Consider the following 20,764-nt stretch of genomic DNA (forward strand, 5'->3'; position numbering starts at 1 on the left):
TTTTCAAGGTTGAAGAAGAAGAAAAATGAGAAAAAGAAAAAGAAAAAGAAGAAGAAATGATGGTTTTTGTTCAAAACCCAAATCTATTGAGAGTTGGAATAGGTAATTTTTATTTTTTTTCCCTTTTCTCTGTATCAATTGGTTTTGAATGATTTTTTATTTTTATTTATCATTAGGGAACAACGCTGATTCAAATTTATTTTCAGAAAATTTGATTTATAGAATTTTGTTGATCCGAGAGAACCAAATTTCAATCTCTAACTATTTCTCAAGGTTGAAGAAGAAGAACAAGAAGAAAGGAGGGTTTTTGTTCAAAATCCAAATATGTCGAGAGTTGGAACAGGTAATTTTTATTTTCTTCTGACATTTTCTAATTTTTGTTTTGTTTTGTTTTATTTTTTTCTGACTTTTTCTCCATATCAATTGGTTTTGAATGATTTTTTATTTTTATTTATCATTAGGGTACAATGCTGATTCGAATTTATTATTTTTCAGAAAATTTGATCTACAGTATTTTGTTGAACCAAATCTCCTAAACTTTCGTTGTATTGCTCGCTCTCTATATATCATGTAAGTAGTCACCCCCCTCTTCTCAAACCCTTTCTTGTTCTATTTTTCATTTTTATTTTTTTTATATAATTATTTTTATTTGCTTCTGTTTGATCGTCTATATTGAAAATGTATGAATTTTTGAGTTCTGATTTTCCCTTTTCGTGTTGTTCTTGGCATAATTTGAGTTCTGATTTACAGTATTTTGTTGAACTAAACCTCCTAAACTTTCGTTGTATAGCTCGCTCTCTATGTATCATGTAAGTAGTCCCTTTTCCTTCTTTGCACAGCTTCTTTGCTTCTTAGTATGAGTAATGATAGGACTAACAAGACCACCACAAGTAAGCCAAAGTTTGAGGGAGATCCATAAGACTTGGTTCTGATCTGGGTTGGGATCAGGCATTGGAGTGTTGTGCTTTCTAGTGTTAGAGTAAATTACCTATGATACGTAGGTTTTAACTTGAAAACAGGGCTTTAATTTGAGTCATTAGGATTCTTCAGAATGCATTAGTAATTTGGTCTATTTGATTGATTTTATTGGGTTAATTTGATATGAAGATGCGTGCCTTAAACATTGGATTTGTAGCTCTAGATGGGATTGAATGTTATAAGAAATTTTGAAAAATGATGATGATTATGGTTAACTTGAATGTAGAAAAATTTATTGCTTATTTAATTGTAGAATTATTTTAATTGCTTAATTCAATTAAATGTTGTGCCAACAGAGTTATTATGAAGTTTTTGTTTCATTCTCCCTGAAATAGGATTGACTGGTGACATAGCGTTCATGTTGTTGCCGCCTATAGTTGGGATAAGGTTTTGTGAAAATAATGATGATTGTGGTTATAACTTGAATGTAATTATACGTATTGCTTCTTTTTGTTGGAATTATTATTCTTGTATTAACGACGAAAAAAAAATTCAGGTGAAGAAGGTAACTGTTGACATTGTTTGGGACTTAACAAGTTCTAAGGATGGCTTGCTATTACTTGCCCGCTACCCGGAGATTTTGTTACCTTCACTGTCCCGTCTCTTAGGAGAAAATAAGGTGTGTTTTAAACTTTTGAAAAATATTTATTTTTATCATCTTGAGAGGAATCTAATTGACATCATGAAACATAACATTCTGAATGGAATATGAACAAGTATGTGGAAGAACGCCACAAACTTGTAAAATATAAAACTAATGAGTTAAACTAAGTCACCATAATTGAGCCATATTGGGCAATGAAAACTTGTTCTAACTTGACATTTGGGCTTGTATTTTTAGCATAATATTGTTTTTGATATAGCCACACCATGTGATTCTATGAGGTTCATGCCCATCAACAAGAATGGCTCAACTACCATATCACCTCTAGAGCATGCCAAGCTCTCCCCACCCAAACCATAATTTTTGTGGATTGAATGAGCTCAACCATCCAATCTAGTCGTACTTATGGATGGTTCCATGATTAATGGAAGAAAGACCAAAATTTGGGCTGATTGGATCCACTATTGTAGATTAAACTCATTTAATTGACCTTTTAGGAGGTTTCAGAACCTGCAGCTGAAGCTCTTGTAAATCTTTCACAAAATTCAGAACTATCAGCAAAGATGGTCGCCCTTGGAATAATTAAAACAGCCATGGAGATGCTATATAAGAAGGACTCTAGCATTACCCGGTTGTTGGTTATGCTCCTAGTTAATCTAACACAATTGGATGCAGGCATCACTTCCCTACTTCAGGTATTGCCTTTGATATAAGAGAAGCTTGGGATTGAGTATGCTTTTGTTCTATCATTAGTAGGGTTGTTCTCATTCTGATTAGGAATAGTTTGGATTGTGATTTTTCATTCTATAGAATGGAGATGAGAAGATGCAAGGATTGTATGTTATAAAGCTTGTGAGATCATTTTGGGATTGAGTATGCTTTTGTTCTATCATTGGTAGGGTTGTTCCTTGTCCCTAGTGGACTTTGTCATATTATATTGGTATGGTATGATAGCACAAAAGTTATTATCGTGGATTTGGTAAAGCAAGCCAGCCAGGCTAGTCATAGAAAGCAAGGGTGGTTGAATGGGATCAGACTATATATGATTCATTTTCCCTTGTTTCATTCAAACAATATTCTTCCTACATTTAATGCGTCCATTGTGATTTCTCTTGATCTCTGGTGAGTTGTGCTCGGATTTACAGTGAGCAGGACACATTGAAAATGCTACTTGAGCTTGGAAGTGCACTCTCAATCAAACGGGAAGCCGTAAATGATCCAGAAATTCGTGTCCAAGTGTTAGAAGCTATTTACTTGATTTCATTGCAGGTCAAATTAGTAGCATTAACACTAACCGTAATTGTTATTTTACACTTAGATGTAATATGTTGTTAAATCCATGACAACAATTTTATCTTTGGATTAAAAAATGACTCATCTATTTCTTTTTTTCAAGTAACAATATTCTATTATCTTAATAAGAGAGAATTATGATATTTTGCTTTGTTACAGAAGTATCACACCGGCCTCACTTCCCTTATACATAGATACGAGTCTTTTATTTTGTCTGCATATGTGTACTCATTCTTGGCCCCCATACAATGAATTTGCTGGCATTGTTTAAGGAGATTCAAGATGGATCACCCTGATCAAATGAAAATCAAAGCAACACGACACATGGTGAAACAATTTTATCTTTTCTCTAGTCTCTTTTCTTTATTTTGGAAAAATAGGATTACTGTATTGTTGTTGTTATCATCATCCTACTAAAAGACAGGTTTAGAGGCACACACATAGACTAGGTTGCAGCCCACTTTATTTTTGCACACTTTCGGAAAAACACATACCCAATGTGTCTCCCTTCACAATGGGTGGTTGGCCTTTAAATGGGCATAATAACAAAATCAAGCGGAGTGCTTTGTTAGAGACTTGTTACCTAGACAATTAATGGCTCAACATGAGCTTAAATCTGTACACACTAGGAGATGCGCTTATGGCTACAACTACTCAATCATTCTGCCTTTCCCAAGTATGCACACTAGCAGTATTTCATATGCCCATCACATTAGGTGACACATCCAACACTTGTGCTTGCTCACTAAGTGTTTACCATGCGAAGGCTAAGTTCTCGATGATATTCATCTTAAACTGATTCAATTAGAGTTTCGATGTGATTTTGAAGGATTCCAAGGGATTGGTATTGATTATATTTCTTGAGCATTTACGTAACAATTGTTAAAATTTTCTAATTACTCATCTCGCTTGAGTGGCAAAGAGTAATGATTTTCATGTTGTTGTAATTAAGACTGGAATATCAAATCATCCATCTTTAAAATTTCCTCAAATTTATGATTATGCATTTTTCTACTTCTCTTATTTACTATGATGACACTTGTATGTTCTCTTCTTTGCCTATATGGTCTGCTCTTGCCCAGGTCATTTGATGGAAAAGATAGAAGCTGAAAATTTGCTACACAAAGCGTTTAGTGTTTTTCTGTTCAACCCCAAATACGAGTTGCTTCTTTAGGTATGTTAGTACTTACATCAATTTCTCTTTGGAATGTTTTGATACTTGGAAATGAGGTTGTGTTACACTTAATCATCCAATTAGTGAATAGGGAAATGAGGTTCTGTTAAACTTTTTGAAGGTCCAAGGCCCTGATAATTCCTCTCAAACCATTTATGAGTCATGGATTGGTTCAAGTGATTTCCCCATAGTAAGTAGTATTTAAAAGTGCGACTACATTTGAGTGATTTAAGTAAAACTGTAATTCACTCATAGTTACAAAAAATGGTCTTTTCCCCCTGAAAAAGTTGGGTCTAAAATAAGTTTTTTGTCTCTTGCAATTAAAATGAGCTTTTAGGATTTAGTGATTCATTAATGTAGTTTAGTGTGGATTTACTAAGACTGTCTTGATATTATGGTTGTTAATTTTTCAATTGTGTGTTATTTTGTTCGAAAGATAGTTGATTATAATTTTTGATTAAATGAAAGATTGTCATTAGTTCATAGAAAAATCATTGTGGTCTAGACCTTCACACTTATTTTGATTAAATGTTTAGTTGATTCAACGTATGTTGCATGTAAAAGAAAGATAAACCATTTATGTCTATTGGAAGCTAACTGAGAATGGTTGTGTGAAGTATACTTATGTTAGGAGGCTACTCTGTCTTCAGTTATTGCTAGTTCTGTACCTTTGTTCTTATGGTGTTGGTCACATCATGTTTCCATTCTATCGGTCTGCATTGCATAAATCTTTGGATCACCTTGATTATAAATCTAAAGTAAAACTAGTAATTAATTGTGCTCCTATCCATGTTTCGATATATTCTAAATCTACTAGATTGTTTATTAGAACAATTGGTGAAAAGCTTATTGGACTAGTGACTTCAAGAGATGAGATTCTTGATCTGCTTAAGGTGGGTAATGTCATCAAGGAATTCAGGAATGTGTGCTTGGAATTATTCATAACACATTGATGTTTAACTCAATATATGTTTTGCTCCAGCTTGATGATGTGATAGATCTTGTGATTCCAAGAGGCAGTAACAAACTTGTTTCGCAAATCAAGGAATCAACAAAAATTCCCGTTCTTGGTCATTTTGGTAAGCTAAAATATGTTCGGAATTCTATTTATCATTATGTTGTCTGCACAAGCTTCGATTTTGTTATATGATACATTTTCTATGAGAGTTATAATTTGTAATGTCTACTGTGTAGATGGTATTTGCCATGTTTATGTTGATAAGTTAGCTAACATTGATATGGCCAAACGCATTGTTTTGGATGCAAAGATAGACTATCCTGCCGCCTGTAATGCAATGGTAATTCCTTTATACATTCTTTTTACTGATATGTTAGATGATATTGTGATGAACAGGATTTTACATATTGCAGATCTGGCTTTTTATTTATGACTAATATATGCTATTAGTAATTACTCTCCACTTTTTGTGAGATAATAACACTTGGTGTTGTTCACCTTGGTATTGTCAGGAAACACTTCTTGTACACAAAGATTTGGTGAAGATTGGCGGGCTTAATGAGCCCATTGTAGGTCTCCGCAGTGAATTGGGTATGGCTTCTGTATAAGCATGTTCACAATCCTCTATGTTTTAATCATATAAACTATTGGTTCAATAATTGCATCCCCTATTTGATCTTATTAAGGTTGAGACCATTGACACTTTCTTACTTTGAAGAAGAATTAGTTTAGAGTCTTCCATACTTATTCAGGTTGATATCATTAGCTTTTTCTCATTTTGAAGAAGATTTTGTTGAGTCCTACATAATTTTGTAAATGGTATAATCTGCTATTAAATGTCCAATAGGTACACAACCTATCAATATAGATCTACTGACATGTCATCTTTTGGATGGACCATAGCATTTGAGTCACCATTTGGAGGTTTCTTATTGTTTGACAGAAGAACCATCTAGAATCAAGTGGTATCATCCCATTAACGTGATGTTGGTCCTTAGAAGAGTGGTTTTTCAATTGGATGCTTTTGATTTAACAATTTATGTAATGCTATGGTGCTTTGTGGAACCGTTCAAGTTTTTAAACCCATCTTTATGATTTACACAGTCAATGAAAATAATTTTACATCTCTAGCATTCAAGTCTTAAGTGGTTCTGGTTTTGCAATTGACTAAGAACCACCTTATTTTAATTAATTTAGACTTCTAGGTGAACATTCAAACTTGGATAAATGTAGTCTTCTGTAATCTTTCTAGGATGCAAAGATCCATTATTGTTGTGTGTTTAGTTTATCATTTTAATTATAAAGCTTTTCCAAAAGTTGGTTGAACTCCTTTCACCACCTACTCTTCAAGAAGCAACATAATTCAATTATTCTTTTATTTGTCGGTATTTATTATTTTGCACAATTTTTCCCTTTCTAGGTACCCAATTCCACCGTTCGATTTTTCTATTGAAGGAGTAACATTGATATCAGTTGATGTACATAAGTATGGGTTGCCTCCAAAGGGAACTAGTATAGTTCTATATAAGAATCACACCATTAGAAAGGTAGTGTTGTCTATCGATCAATGTTTGAGATACTTATTTTGTTTATAATTCATAGAGTTGCCTCTTATTTTATAGTGAAAATATTCGTGAATATGTACTTTGTTTTTGGATTTCGTAGATGTATGTTTGGTACATTGTAGTTTATGTAGCATAGACCTCCATACAATACATTTACAGGTTGTGGCATCTTTTTATAAACATGTGATAAGTGAAATGTGGGGTGCCAATAACAGTTCTTTTTCTTTATATAATTGCAGGTTTTATTTTGGAATGAATATTTTATTATTATTTTTTTACAACATTAGAGGCGGTTTTGAACTGCCTCTAATGTTGTTTTTTTAAAAACTAATTTGTTATTAGAGGCGGTTTTCAAATTGTCTCTAAAATATAAAAAACCGCCCTTAAATAACAATATTTAGAGGCGGTTTTAAAACTGCCCTTAAATTATTATTATTAGAGGCGGTTTTCAAATAGCCTCTAAAATATAAGAACCGCCCTTAAATCATATTCTTTAGAGGCGGTTTTTAAACCGCCATTAAATTATTATTATTAGAGGCGGTTTTAAAACAGCCTCTAAAAATATAAAAAACACCCTTAAATCATTATTTAGAGGCGGTTTTAAAACCGCCCTTAGTCGGCCACTAAAAGGAATCATCGACGCCACTATAGTGGGCGGTTTGACTAAACCGCCCTTAAATATATTGGAGGCAGTTTAGTCGAAATTGGAGGCAGTTAAAACCGCCTCTAAATACTTCATATTTTGTAGTGAGAAGAAGAAGAAGAAGAAGAAGAAGAGGAGGATGAAGAAGAAGATAGGGAGGGAGAGGGAAAGACATGGTGGTGGTGGCAGACGTGAGGGAGGAAGAAGAGGGGATTTGGTGGCTATGTTAACGGCAAAGGTGAAGAAGAAGAAGAAGAAGAGAGAAGAGAGAGAGAGAGAGAGAGAGAGAGAGAGAGAGAGAGAGGTGGCTGATGATGGTGTATGTGAGAAAATTTTAGAAAAGTTTATAACATCGGCTTATTGATAAATCGACATTAATAATATGCTTTTTTTTTTTTTTCTGCAGTTTTTTGCACTAAAACTCTAGAAGGTTGACAACGACATCTTTTCACAAACTAACGTGATAAATCATTAATAATATTACTTCTGATTCTCATAACCTTTTCCATTCCCTAATTCCTTCTTCTATCTCCCAAACCCTAAATCGTTTCATCTTTATTGACCATCTTAGAGTGTATAACGGAAAGCAAAATGAAGATCGAAAAGAAAAAAAAAAAACTTCATCTTCGAATTGGCATAGAAGGGTTTAGGAAAGCTTTAACTTTTCATAGTGGTTGTAAACTTCACTCTACAGCCACTATGAAGGAAGGAAAGCAACACTGGCATATACAATCCTAGTGTTGCTAAAGATATGAGCCATTAATTTTTTACCATTTTATCTTTTTTTTTTTTTTTTAATTTCATGTTAGGAAACTCTTTGCAGGCGAAGTGTCCTTGTCCACCACAATTGTAGGAATATATATGTGGAGATAGAAATTTGGATTAATGTGTATAATCAAGAAAGCAAAAAAAAAATAAATAAAGAAATAAATAAATAAAACCCATATAACATCGATTTTTAGACAAAATGACATTATTTATTAAATATAAGTCATTTTACTAAAACTGACATTATGTAGGGGTGGCATTTTTGATATTTTTGGACATTATAACAATGGGTCAGGTAAAATCGACGTTATAAACTGTTTTAAAAATTAAGGCTTTTGCGCAATTCTTTCACTTTCTATCGATCTGTTCATCTCAAGCTCTCTCACTCCTCTTTTTCTCGCATTCTCTCTCCTTTTAACGTCTTCTACTCCTCAGTGAGCCAAGGGGATCAAGATGAAGCCATGCTAAATTCATAAGCAATATGTGTAAATTGTACAAGGATTGGCATGTTGATGTCTATGAGATCCTACATATAGAAGTAACTTTTTTAATGAAAAATTATTAAAATAAAGGGTAAGACTACCTTGCATCTTAGGACATGTGAGATGGTGTGTCATGTGTTGTCATTATAGTCTCTCTTGCTTTTTTTTTTCTTTGCATGTTAGTTCTCCTTTTCTCCGAGTCACAAGGTATTTGTGCTAAATATCTGGGATTAAATTAATCTTCATATAATCTTGCTACTTCTATATAGATAGGTTATTTATTTTTAGAATCTTCCAATTGCACACTAAAATCAGAGAAAGCTAACCTTGATTTGTTTGTAATAGTTTGAACTACTTTCCAAGTTGAATATATATGAAATAGGGTATTCATGTTAGACTGATCATAATCTTTAATTTCATATGCTCGACCATAATCTAGATATGGACCAACACACTGCCAAGAACGATTTTGACTGCAAGTCCTATTGTAGGATTTCCAACGGTTAGTAATTATTTATGTTAAGTATTATTCTTTTTGTTCAACCTCAACTTTACACATTTAGTACTCTATATGCTTTATATTGCAATTGGGTGTGGTCCTAGGAACTCAAGAATGTGCTTCAAATGATTCGTCGAAAACCTCTTTCGCAAGATGCATACAAGGTTGTCATTTATGTTGTTGAAAAAGGAAATGTTGAACTGCATGGACTAGATGGATAACATTCAACTTTTGGCGAAGTTGAAACTTGGAACATGATCATATGTTAGATGGCCTCTAACCTTTATTGGGTACCTCGATTGGTTTATGTTTTGTCATTTACTCTTTTAAGTGTTGACTAGATTGTACTACATCGCTTTTATATATATATTTTTACAATGGATGGACGAAATCATGGATGTTGTGATGGACGTCTATGAATATTTTTCGTGGTTATTATTAAATAGTTTAGTTTCTTTTGTATAAATATTTTAGTTTTTTCTCTTGCCGCTCCTTTACAAGATTATTTTTAAATCAAGAATGACATGAAATTGTTTGCTCAATATATTTTAAAACAAGTTGGAAGCCTTACCGCAATAAATTTAGGAAGGTTTTAAAACCCTCAATGAGGAACGGTTACTAAGTGTTTCAAAATATTAGGAACACCCCATTTGAAAATTGTTTATAACCTTTCCAGTTGCATTAAGAACGGTTAATAATTGTTCCTAATTGTGAATTTTGGTGGTGTATACCAATGAAATATGGGTATTTTGCATAAAAATTCCATAGGTTTATGACAATGGCAAAAAAAGGCCACTTTGTTTTAATACTCAAAGTAGGGTTATTTACTACGATAACTTATGTTTTGGACATAAATGCCCTTTCCTACAATTTCTCTTATAAACCCTTGAAATATTATCTTCTAAATTGTAACTTCCTCCTTCCCAACATTTTATCCTATTGAGAGAGAGAGAGAGAGAGAGATCCATTCTCTCTACCAAAACCTACCAAAAATAAATTGGAGTTCACAAAAGAGGTTCTAGATTTGAAGAACAATGGTGAACTTTGCAGATCTGCGTATTCTCGTGTTTGATCTACGATCAATTTAAGATTTCCAGCAAGATAATCAGTTTCTCCTCTATTTCCTTCATTTTATTTTTTAAAATCATTTACATATTTCTTATACTCTTGATATATTACTTGTCTATAGTTATATAAATGGAAAATGGTAGAAAAAAATTGATTTCACTGGATTTTTATGGTTTTATTCATAAAATTTACTAAGCATCGAATCTAGACACTAGAATGTATTGTAGCGTCGAGGCTCAATGGTACCTATTGTCAAAACTCGACGAAGTTGTCTAATAGAAGTTTCTAGAAGTAAAAAATGTCTACATTGTCGAATCTAGAGAATAGATACCGTTGAGGCTCGACGCTATAATACATTCCAGATAGCATCAAGGTTCGACATTAAGTAAATTGTATGAACCATAAAAATTTCGTGAAATCAAACTTTTTTGCTACCATTTTTTATTTATATAACCATGGACGAGAAATGTAGCAAGCTTATAAGAATATAAAAAAAATGAAAGAAATTGACATAATTTGGTGGAAATCTTCAATAGATCGTGGATCAAACATGAGAATGTGTAGATTTACAAGGTTAACCATAGTTCCTCAAATCTAGAACCACTTTGGTGAATTCCAATGACTTTTTGGTAGGTTTTAGAAGAGAGAATGGATCTCTCTCTCTCTCTCTCTTGGGATGGTATAACATGGTGGAAGGGAGGAAATTAAAATTTAAAAGATTATTTTTCAAGGGTTTATTATAGAAATTATAGGTGAAGCATTTTTGTCCAAAAATCAAGGATTTCAACTGCTCATAAATTTTTTACCAAAAATTTCTATCTACTAACCAATGGCTCATGCATTTTTTTTTTTTAAAATACACATGACACAATGCTATTGGTTCATCAGCTTAGCACATAAATTTCACAACACTCTGAAAACTGAAGGCCCAAGAATGTTAGAAACTGAATTACCACCATGCAAGGCCACAAGGCCATTGAAATATTTTATGTTCCCTAGATTCAATGGCATAGAGCCGTCTAATTTCTCCCATCATTAATTTGATGATTTCTACCCGTCGAAAAAAAAAAAAAAAAATTATTTGATGCCTTGGTCAGTTGAATTTTATGAAACCCTTCAATTTGAGGCATATATCCAAAGAAAGTAGTCCTTGATCATGCTCATCATTTTAATGGGCATCCTTATGAGATTCTTTCAATTCATTAGAAATTGAGGAATTATAGAACATATAATCAAAATTGCATTTAACAAGAAATACCAAATGTTCAAAAAGTCTAGACAATAATTTTTTCTCTCAAGAACATTTATTTATTTGAAGTGTACACATTTTGTTGATTTCTCATCAGATTGTTAGTCTGATTTTGGTCATCAGCCTTCCACTCATTGGATCAAATCTCTGTCACTTTCCCTTGATAGCTTCAATGAAATTGTTGAAATTCTTCCTAGAAGATCCTCCGTCACTTATACTCTTCTTTGCCATTTCCTTCATCTCTAGAGCTCTTGCTCTTATATTTTCATCACCAAACAAATCTCTAACCTTCTTATTAATTTCTTCCCTTGTGATTATTCCATTCTCTTCTGGGTTTAACTTTAATCCAATCTTCCAAACATCAGAAATATAAGTTTGATTAAACAATTGGTCAGCAAAGTAAGGCCAACAAAGGAAAGGAACTCCCAAGCTTAATCCTTCCATAGTAGAATTCCAACCACAATGGGTCAAGAAGCAAGCAATGGAAGAATGTCTTAACAATTGTTGTTGTGGAGCCCACCCCACCATTCTTCCACGTGTACCTACTCTTGCTTGAAAACCATCTGGGTATGTTGCGCATGGACCATCAATAAGATCTGGCCGTACGACCCACAAGAAAGGTTGGCCAGTAAGCTCAAGCCCGAGTGCTAGCTCATGGAATTGGTGCTGGTTAAAGACTGTGAAACTTCCAAAAGCAACATAGATGACAGAACATGGAGCTTGTTTATCAAGCCAGTGCAGACAAGTTGGGTCCTCGGGCCAGAAGTTTCCGTGAATCGCGTCTTCGTGGTTGGACGCAAGCAATGGGCCGATTGGTAGGAGGTTTGGATTCAATTGGAAAGCTGGTTTTTCGATCTCGTAGAATGAGTTGCATAGAAGCCACTCAACATCTTTGATTGCTTGAGTGTTTGCAAGTATGTATCGAAAGAAGGTTTGTTGTGCCATAGGGTCACCGATGCAACTCCAACCAAACTGTGTTGTATTCATGGGAGGCATGGTAGGAGACAGGTGGATCACTTGGTGATTTAGGGGAGTTCCTGCAACAAGTTTTATTAACCAATTTAATACTAGAAATTAGAATCTGGCATCAGTCTTTTATAAATTAAAATCTATACTTTATGTAGGTAACAAACATTTTAATCATTCCAAAATCTTAATTACTCTTTATTAAAAACTTAAAATCCAATGACTAGCCAAGTTTTCATCAACTCGGCCATTTTAAAATATCGGATGAGTCAACTTGGATTCAGGATGGCTCAATGTGATGGACAATTCACATTGAAAATTTTGCACGATGGCCTTCCTAAGTCATCGTGGTTTCAGACGAGTTTTAAAACCATTAGGAATCGTGGCATCTATCAAGTCTAATTTGGTTATGCCTCAACCTGACCCTAATGCGCTTGAGTATTTTTTTTAATAATCAAAATAGGGGTCTAATCTCTATCCTTATTTAAAAAATGGACACAGATGAAAGTAAACTTATTATTATTTATAATATGTTTTACTTATCCTTTATTAAAAATTGATACAACTATTTATACAGTATAAATTTAAAATATATTGGTGGACCAGATCGGATTGGGCATTGTTAGGCCAAGACTTTCCCAGATTTAACAGGTTGAATTTCTTTGTAGCCCGACCCTACTTGTTCAAGATCAAGGCCCTAACTCTCTTTTTATTAGTAAGGCTAGAGTCTTCCCGACAAGTCAATGGGGGCTTGTGGTATGATTCAAATGCACCCTGAGTTTTGGGGTGTATCTTAACAACAAAGTGTTTTTTTTTTTTTTTGGTTTCTACTCCCACAGTCACACGCACCGCTCCCTCGAAAATTCCTAAATGCAACTGGTTGAGTTTTGGGTTAACCAGACTTGGAGGTTTGCCCTGAGGAATGCGTTGTTTCTTGGGGTTTTGAACACTTTGACCTACCTTTCTTGAGGAGTTTGCTAAGCTTGCCTCTAGGCTAACACCTTGGGATTTTAGCAACGTGGTTAGTGAACTCTTTCTTTCTTAATGTCCCATCACGCCAATACAATGAACTCTAGTTGTCGATCTTGACAAATCTAATCAGTCAAATCTTTCCTCACATTGATAAAATGATAAATCAAGCCGTCAATCTTGAGCATTTGAATTGTTGACTTGGTTATTAATGTTGAAAATTCAACGATTACAAAAAATTGTCGATCTTGACAAATCTAATCAGTCAAATCTTTCCTCACATTGATAAAATGATAAATCAAGTCATTGATCTTGACCATTTGAATTGTTGACTCGGTTATTAATGTTGAAAGATCAATGATTGCAAAAATGTCAATCTTGACAATTTGAATGGCTGATCCCGATGATTCACCTTCACCTTCAAATGTCATGATTGTGTGATCTTAATAATTGTAAAAAAGGTTGATCTCAATTATTTGGATTCTTAATCTTGATCATTTGAATCATCATTCTCACTAATTGAAAAGAGTAGAAGGGCATTAAGAAAAAAATAGATGGTTTTTAGAAGAGTTGTGATAATTTGACTTAAGCGCGTGGCATACTCAATCAACACCCGAGTGACAAGCTCAGATAAAGTAGACATACTCTCTTCGGGATACAAAACTGCATCTTTTTACGAGGAACCATAGTTTTGTATATTGAGAAGAACAGATCTACAATTCCCGAGTCTGTCACGTCAAGGGTGTCGATTGAGTATGTCGTGTGGGTAAGTCAGATTACCACAATTCTTTTCAGAAAGAAATTCTACTATCAGAGTTCTTAAAATAATTTTCCCTAAATAGAAAGAGAAGTGTCCAACCTCTCATCATAGTTTGGATGTCTGGTTTTCGGAGACCTTAAAATTCATTAAATATACCTTGGAATCTGATTTTTGTACCGAAACTGCCCTAAAACAAAATATTTTTTTTTATCAAAAATGCCCCCAAGGTGTATTTAATGTACTATAAGGAGACTCCTGTTTTTCATCTATATTTTCTATAATAATAATAATAATAATAATAATAATGCAATAATTGTTACCGTTGGCATCAATTACTCCCTCTTCAATGAGCTTTGGAATGTGTTGGGTCAAGACTCTGAGCGCAGCCGCAGCAGGAAAAAATGCTGCAAAGGGTATTCCCATTTTCTTCGCGACTTCTACAACCCAACCCATACCTTCATCAGCAATGATGTACGTGATCTCATCATCGTTGGATTCGTTGATCTTACCTATCAATTCCTCGAGATGAGGCGGCATCGATCTCAAGATAGAGTCACAGAGACTACCAATCTGGTTGCGATCTTCCTCGGGTCCCATTCCATCAGGGACTGAGACTAGATGGATCCGATTCTGGTTATTGTGGTTCTCCTTATTCCGTAAGGAGGAGATGACACGTGTGTGAGTAAAGTCTGTGTTAACGAAGGTGATCTTGAATCCATGTTCGACTAAGAGATTTGATAATTCCAGAAGGGGTATTACATGGCCTTGAGCTGGGAATGGTAAAACCAGGATGTGTGCTTTACCCATATTATCAGGACTCTCTCTCTCTCTCTCTCTCCACTTCTTTTTCTCTATTTATCTACACCTCCGTCTACTCTTCATATTGAGATAAGAGGAAAAATACAAATTTTCTAAGCATTTTCTAGATAAGGAATGCTAGGTCACACTCCTTGACAAAGTATGGAGATAACCTTTCATCTCTTGATGACACGTTGCACTTTCAAATTTTAATAATTAGGAAAATACTGGAATGATACAAACGGAGACACAAAGGTGACAAAAATGATGTGGTGGTGCGCACATAATCATAGATGCTTTTTACTTGTATATCACGGAAAAGCATCTACGGTAATGTGAAGTTTTTGTCACCTTTGTATCACCCCAGCACGTCTCTAATGATTATGTTAGATGACCATGTGTTTTCACGGAATATTTGAGACACCCCTAATCATATTTTCAACTCGCACGATGACAAGGCTGCCTTGGCATCTTTTCTTATAAACTAATTGTAAATGATCTCGATGTCATCATCAATTTTTTTTCAAGTGGTAAGGTGACTGATTTGAAAGAAAAATCTAAGGATTTTAAGTCATTTTTAATTAGTTTATGTGAGAAGACTGAGGTCAAGAGGCATGCAACCGATTTACAAACATAAGGGTATCTAAAATATTCACCAATTCTTGGAAAAACCTAGGACTTCTTTTATACGCTTGTGAAAAATGACCTAAAGCACTTGTTTTTTTTATTTTTCTTTCTAAAATTTCTATAACATCTTGGATAAAATGATATTTGATGATGATGATAAAGATAGTAATGCCAATGATGAGGACAATGAGATCACTTTTAGATGGTGATGATTGAGGATGAAGAGGGCATCGAGATCACTTTTCATTAGTTTATAATAATAATAAAAAAAAGACCAATGCCAAGGGGTTATTTCATCCATTTGAAAATATATGGAGGCATCATAAATATTTACAAAACTATCAAAAAGAGCCTGACAATATAAGGGGCATCAAAATAACTATTAAAACTTGAAGAATGTCATCAAGAGATGGAGAGTAAACGCCACCCACAGCGATGTATCCCTACTTACCTGGGATGTGTGGCTTGCGGAGGTATTGCATGTACGGGAGATTTGGGCAAGACATGGTGCTCTAGGAGGCAAGTTGCCTCACTCCTCCTAGTCGGCCCTATGGGTTTGAAACCTCTGTTATCACAAAAAAAAAAAAAAAAAAACAAAAACAAAATGGTTGGTCGCTACAGTTTCATATGCTCATGTATAAGCACATGTTGTGACAAATAACAATGACAAGTGGGTTGACACTGGGGCAACAAAAGAGTATTGCAATGATCGAAATCTCTTTACAAGTTATGTAATTTGTAAAGAATTTGAAAAGTGGGAATGGTAAAAACAATGCTCTCTCCAACATTCTTGGCATTAGATCTATAAAACTTTAATTCACTTATGAGAAAGTCATACATATCAAAGAAAACTATATATCTAGACGCCTTCATAACAAAGCACGTTTCAAATCAGTGTATGAATCAGACAACATTATCTTATCCAAGAATGAGGTTTTCATGGGTCATAGATAATTTTGTAACGACATGATTCGCCCAAATTTATTGATGAAAATTCTTTTTTTGTTTATATTGAGTTGAGTAACATGCATATTCTTATAATTTGGTATCTTTTTATTTATTTATTTCTACGTTTGTTTTATTTAATCAAACAACACATAGATTTGGCCAACGTTTGGCAAGATTGTAATTTGGCACGTATTTAGGATTTACAAGTCCAGTTAATATTTCCAACAATCTCCAACTTGGTCCATGCAAATAATTTTAGTTTTAGAAAAGACTCAGTGATGGAAGACTTTCTTTTAAAGGCCAAGTAGTCACTCTTAGTTTAAAAATTATTGCTCAAAAACATTCAATTACTACTTTAACTTTCACTCAATTTCAAAAATAATACTAGCAATGAACCATGAATGTTTTGATTTTCCCTTTACTGATACCAAGACAGTTCCATGGTCACAAAATTAAATCATCAATGATTTTGGGATTTTAAACTTCATAATGATTTTATTGGAGTGAGATATAGGACTATGTACACACTTCATGCAATCATACATATACATATTCCAAAGCATCATGTTTCACACTTTTAGTGTGTTATTTTGATATATCTCAGCAAACCGGCCGTGTAAAAAATAATCACCAATCTATCAGAACAAAGGTATATCAATGCATTGCCTAAATGCATCTATCCCAAGCATCTCTCATGGATACTAAATCATATTCTAGGCTAACTTCATATAATAATAGGATAAGAATTTATAGATGTGTGCCCATCACATCTAAATCAAACTCAGAATAACAACAATATTCTCAGGCAAACTTTAGATTTTACTTCATTGTATATACATAAATAATGTCTACGAACAAAAAGGATACATCAACAAATCATCAAAGACAACATGGGTGAATCAAACATCATGAGATAACTTCCACTCAAACAACGGAGTCAAAATATTCCAACACTCCCTTCTTTAACATTTTCCCCATATGACCAGACTCGTGATCTCTACATTATTCTTAATTTTGGTCATATACTTCATCTTTGCATACTTAATGGCAACTTCATATTGGATAAACAACCATGAGACTAAAAGTAAAATCACCACTTCCAACTTTCAATTGATCTTTAACTGCATCACATTATCGAAATATTATCACTCCCACAAATCTTAATATAACTAAAGCAAGTAAGGAATTAATTCATAAATTAACAAGAGGGTGGAGAAAAATCTATTGAGAGATAACTAATAATTCAATTTATTATTAAAGGATAAATAATGTAGCTCAAGATGCAACTATTAAGTTTGAAAATAGGAATAAAATTCCATCTAAATGATGGTACAAGTGATGACATAATCTAAAATGAAACGACACACTCTGATAGTCTCGATCTTTGATACTTTCAAAATTTAATCTCAAGTTTGAGATTTTTTCTTGTTGTTGAGACCATCTTTCCTTTTCTTTCAACCAACTTTTGAATTTATGACAATCTCTTTTCAAATGCCCTTTCTTCTTGCAAAACTAACATTCTCCATGTTCGATACTTTTTCCCTTATATGATTATTTCCCTTACTTTATTGACTCAATCCCAAATTAGTAGATTTAAAAAGAAAACAACAATAATAGTAAATATTTGAATAATAGGTGATTGGATCAAAATTAAATTAAAATTTTAAATTAAGTGCAAGTTTATGTTAACCTACAGTTTTGGTCTATATATAATACATATATGTTTCTTATAAAGCTATGGTGGTGGTGTTGTTTAGATTTAGTGGTGGACCCCACCACTTACATTACTTAATAAACCTTTGTTTTGCCAAAAACCTTCTTAATGGGCTGTACGGAGAGAAAAAAAAAAAAGAAGAGGAAAGAAAAGGAAGGGAAAGGGAAGGGAAGAGAGAGAGAGAGAGGAAATTTTTGGTCGTTGAATACAACCTTTGGCGAGGTTTTTTGTAGCATTCCAATCTAACACGGGGAGTGTCAATTGCGATAATTAATTCAATATAAATTCTGAATTTAATTAATTTTTCATAGATCTAATTGATTTAGGATTTGATTTGTTTTCAAATGTAAGATTGCATTTCTTGGTGAATCTTGGGGTTCTTTTCAAATTTCAATTTTTAAATAGTTTTGAATTGTAAGATTTGATTGTTAAGAACTATTCTATTCTGTAGAGTTTAGGAAAAAAATAGTGTTAGTTAAGTCACTACTAGAAAAGAGACTTATACCGACGGTTAGATCTGTCGCTAAATCCCCATAAGTCCATCGTAGAATACTATACCGACGGATCGGTTTTCGTCGGCACTCGTCAGAGTTGGTTGAGCCGGTAATTGTTTTAGCGGTGGTGCAATAAAATTACCGTCGCAATATCCTTGTTTTCTGGAAAAAAATTGGTGCGGAATTTTTTTTTTCATTACTTGTTTTCATATTTACTGACAGTATTATTTGCCGTCGCTATATGTTATACCGACAGACTTTGTAAGTCCGTCGGTATATGCTATTTTGTTAAAAAGAAAATTCGAAATGCCAGCTCAATACAAAAGCCAGCCTAGCCCCGTCCCCCCCCCCCCCCCCCCTCCTGTAAATTCTCTCCTCAAATTCCTATTCTGGTGGAAGTGGAATTATTGTCTTTCCTGCAAGTTAAAATCGGTGCACACCTCCACTTCCACCTCCAAGTCCAACCCATCAATTGAATTACAAGATCTGAAATGAAAAACCCAACTAAAATTTAAACGCATAAATGCAAGCAGAAACCATTCAAGAAATTCAAAACAAAAGAAGGGATTACAAGCAACCGCCATGAATGATGAAGGGCTATCCAGATTCAGGAACAAATAGTTTGTCCCTCAGTGCTCACCTACTACCACTAATGATGAAATTCTTCCGTTTATTTAAAAAGGCAATAGCTCCAATGGCTCCCATATGACCAGTACCAACTCCAATACATCACCTACTTTTAGGTTCCCATAATCTCACCTGTAATCCATAGAAGATAATAAACATGAGAAATCAATTAAAAAAGGGAACAAGTTTCATCTATATGGTCACCACTCCAGAAAACACAAAAGCTGTTAGGAAGATAAGCATAAGAATAAGAATAAGAAAATATAGCTTGATCGTGTTTTCTCCAATCACAATTACCAACAGTAATCAACACATAGGAAATGATTAAATATACCAATTTATAAATGCCTTGCGAGAGGAAACGAAAGAGAAGGACTCACACTATTTACAAGAAGTGTTCTTCCAGAATTTGAAATGCATGTGTCTAGGCAAAGTACAATTTCAGTATGCCCAGCCAATACATGGGAACATGACATGGACGCAAGGTCATACACACGCACCTGCACATGGAAATACTTAGGTCAGGAATGCTCAAACACATCCATACTGCACATAGAAGGACCAGCCAACAATTTGATGGTCCATCAAAACGATCTCCAAGGCCAAAAAATCTACCCAGTATCATATTAATTTCAGCAGTACCAACATACAAGTAACTCAACACCTCTGTGAACGAAATGTCAATAATTGAGCTATATCCCTGATAATCGCAAACAGAAGTACTTGTTCAATTAAAAATAACTTGTGCTTTAAGACATTAACTAGGTTTTGTAACGGCCATTTAAGTCAATAAGTGAGCTTGAGTTATATGTATTGGGAGAATGTTTGAACTTCATTGCAGCCAATGCACGGAAGTTCTTCAGAAACTTGGCCATAAGTAGCACTTTTCTCTTCCCTAAAACAATTTTCTTTTTGAAGACTATGGCAATGTGTGTTGTAAACATTCAAGGATGAAGGATCCTTTTATTTTATATATCAACAAATAATAAGTGTTGTGCGCGTATGTCTCTCATTTTGAAAATGGACTTTGGGAACAATATGAAGAATGGGTTGGCCCTATCTTTAGCGGACCTAAGCACACACTCTAGCTATTGGATTCGAGCATTTCTTCATTATTGACAGGTCACTCCTCGCCCTTAGAGTTCAATAGCTGAAGGCAGATGGGCTCCAAGCCTAATAATGGACCCTACAATTCTATGTTACAGCCAGGAACAAAAAAAGACACAAAACAGAATTGGAAGGTGTCTATCCTCTACTAACAGAAGATAGTCAAACATTTACTATATTTCAATGAAATGGTAGATAAAATCCATGAGCACTTATTTCCATCAAAGAGACACATAACCCACCCATCTCACGAGTCTCTATCGTCTCTTCTCCCATCTCTACTCAAAGAGATGAAGAGCTCATCAGCCAAATCAATTGAGCTTTCTACTTCTTTGTCTCTCTTTCTTACTCTTTACCTATAAACCCACAAAAGAAAACTACATCTTACACATATTCAGACTTATCTAAATTCACTAACACCACCACCTACCATACTAATCTCAACCATCTCCTTTCTCTAACCACTAAAGCCC

General features: G+C 34.1%; 2 protein-coding genes and 1 long non-coding RNA gene across 3 annotated transcripts; 2 read left to right on the top strand and 1 right to left on the bottom strand.

The window, feature by feature from the left end:
* LOC147405879 (uncharacterized) lies at positions 1-935 on the top strand. Its single transcript, XR_015176120.1, has 3 exons — positions 1-102; positions 274-343; positions 496-935. It is a non-coding gene; the product is annotated as an uncharacterized LOC147405879 (long non-coding RNA).
* A 386-nt stretch (positions 936-1,321) lies between these two features.
* On the top strand, positions 1,322-2,470 carry LOC147405880 (uncharacterized). Its single transcript, XM_086433764.1, has 3 exons — positions 1,322-1,597; positions 2,080-2,277; positions 2,393-2,470. The coding sequence occupies exons 1-3, from the start codon at positions 1,337-1,339 to the stop codon at positions 2,453-2,455; spliced, it is 522 nt and encodes a 173-aa protein (XP_086289890.1). The 5' UTR covers positions 1,322-1,336; the 3' UTR covers positions 2,456-2,470.
* An 8,789-nt stretch (positions 2,471-11,259) lies between these two features.
* Positions 11,260-14,807, bottom strand: LOC147405881 (UDP-glycosyltransferase 83A1-like). Its single transcript, XM_086433765.1, has 2 exons — positions 14,297-14,807; positions 11,260-12,318 (listed from the first exon to the last, which is right to left on the bottom strand). Exons 1-2 carry the CDS (start codon positions 14,781-14,783, stop codon positions 11,432-11,434), a joined length of 1,374 nt encoding a protein of 457 aa, XP_086289891.1. The 5' UTR covers positions 14,784-14,807; the 3' UTR covers positions 11,260-11,431.
* Positions 14,808-20,764: the final 5,957 nt, after the last annotated feature.

Source organism: Akebia trifoliata, chromosome 3 (genome assembly GCF_017979445.1).
Source record: "Akebia trifoliata isolate Shusen 1 chromosome 3, ASM1797944v1, whole genome shotgun sequence".
Classification (NCBI taxonomy): domain Eukaryota; kingdom Viridiplantae; phylum Streptophyta; class Magnoliopsida; order Ranunculales; family Lardizabalaceae; genus Akebia; species Akebia trifoliata.

Excerpts from the sequence above, each read along its gene's own strand:
- LOC147405881 (XM_086433765.1), bottom strand. The coding sequence starts at position 14,783 with ATGGGTAAAGCACACATCCTGGTTTTACCATTCCCAGCTCAAGGCCAT. Across the intron at positions 12,319-14,296 it reads GGGAGTAATTGATGCCAACG|GAACTCCCCTAAATCACCAA; the intron begins GTAACAATTATT and ends AACTTGTTGCAG.
- LOC147405880 (XM_086433764.1), top strand. The coding sequence starts at position 1,337 with ATGTTGTTGCCGCCTATAGTTGGGATAAGGTTTTGTGAAAATAATGAT. Across the intron at positions 1,598-2,079 it reads GTCTCTTAGGAGAAAATAAG|GAGGTTTCAGAACCTGCAGC; the intron begins GTGTGTTTTAAA and ends TTGACCTTTTAG. Across the intron at positions 2,278-2,392 it reads GCATCACTTCCCTACTTCAG|AATGGAGATGAGAAGATGCA; the intron begins GTATTGCCTTTG and ends TTCATTCTATAG.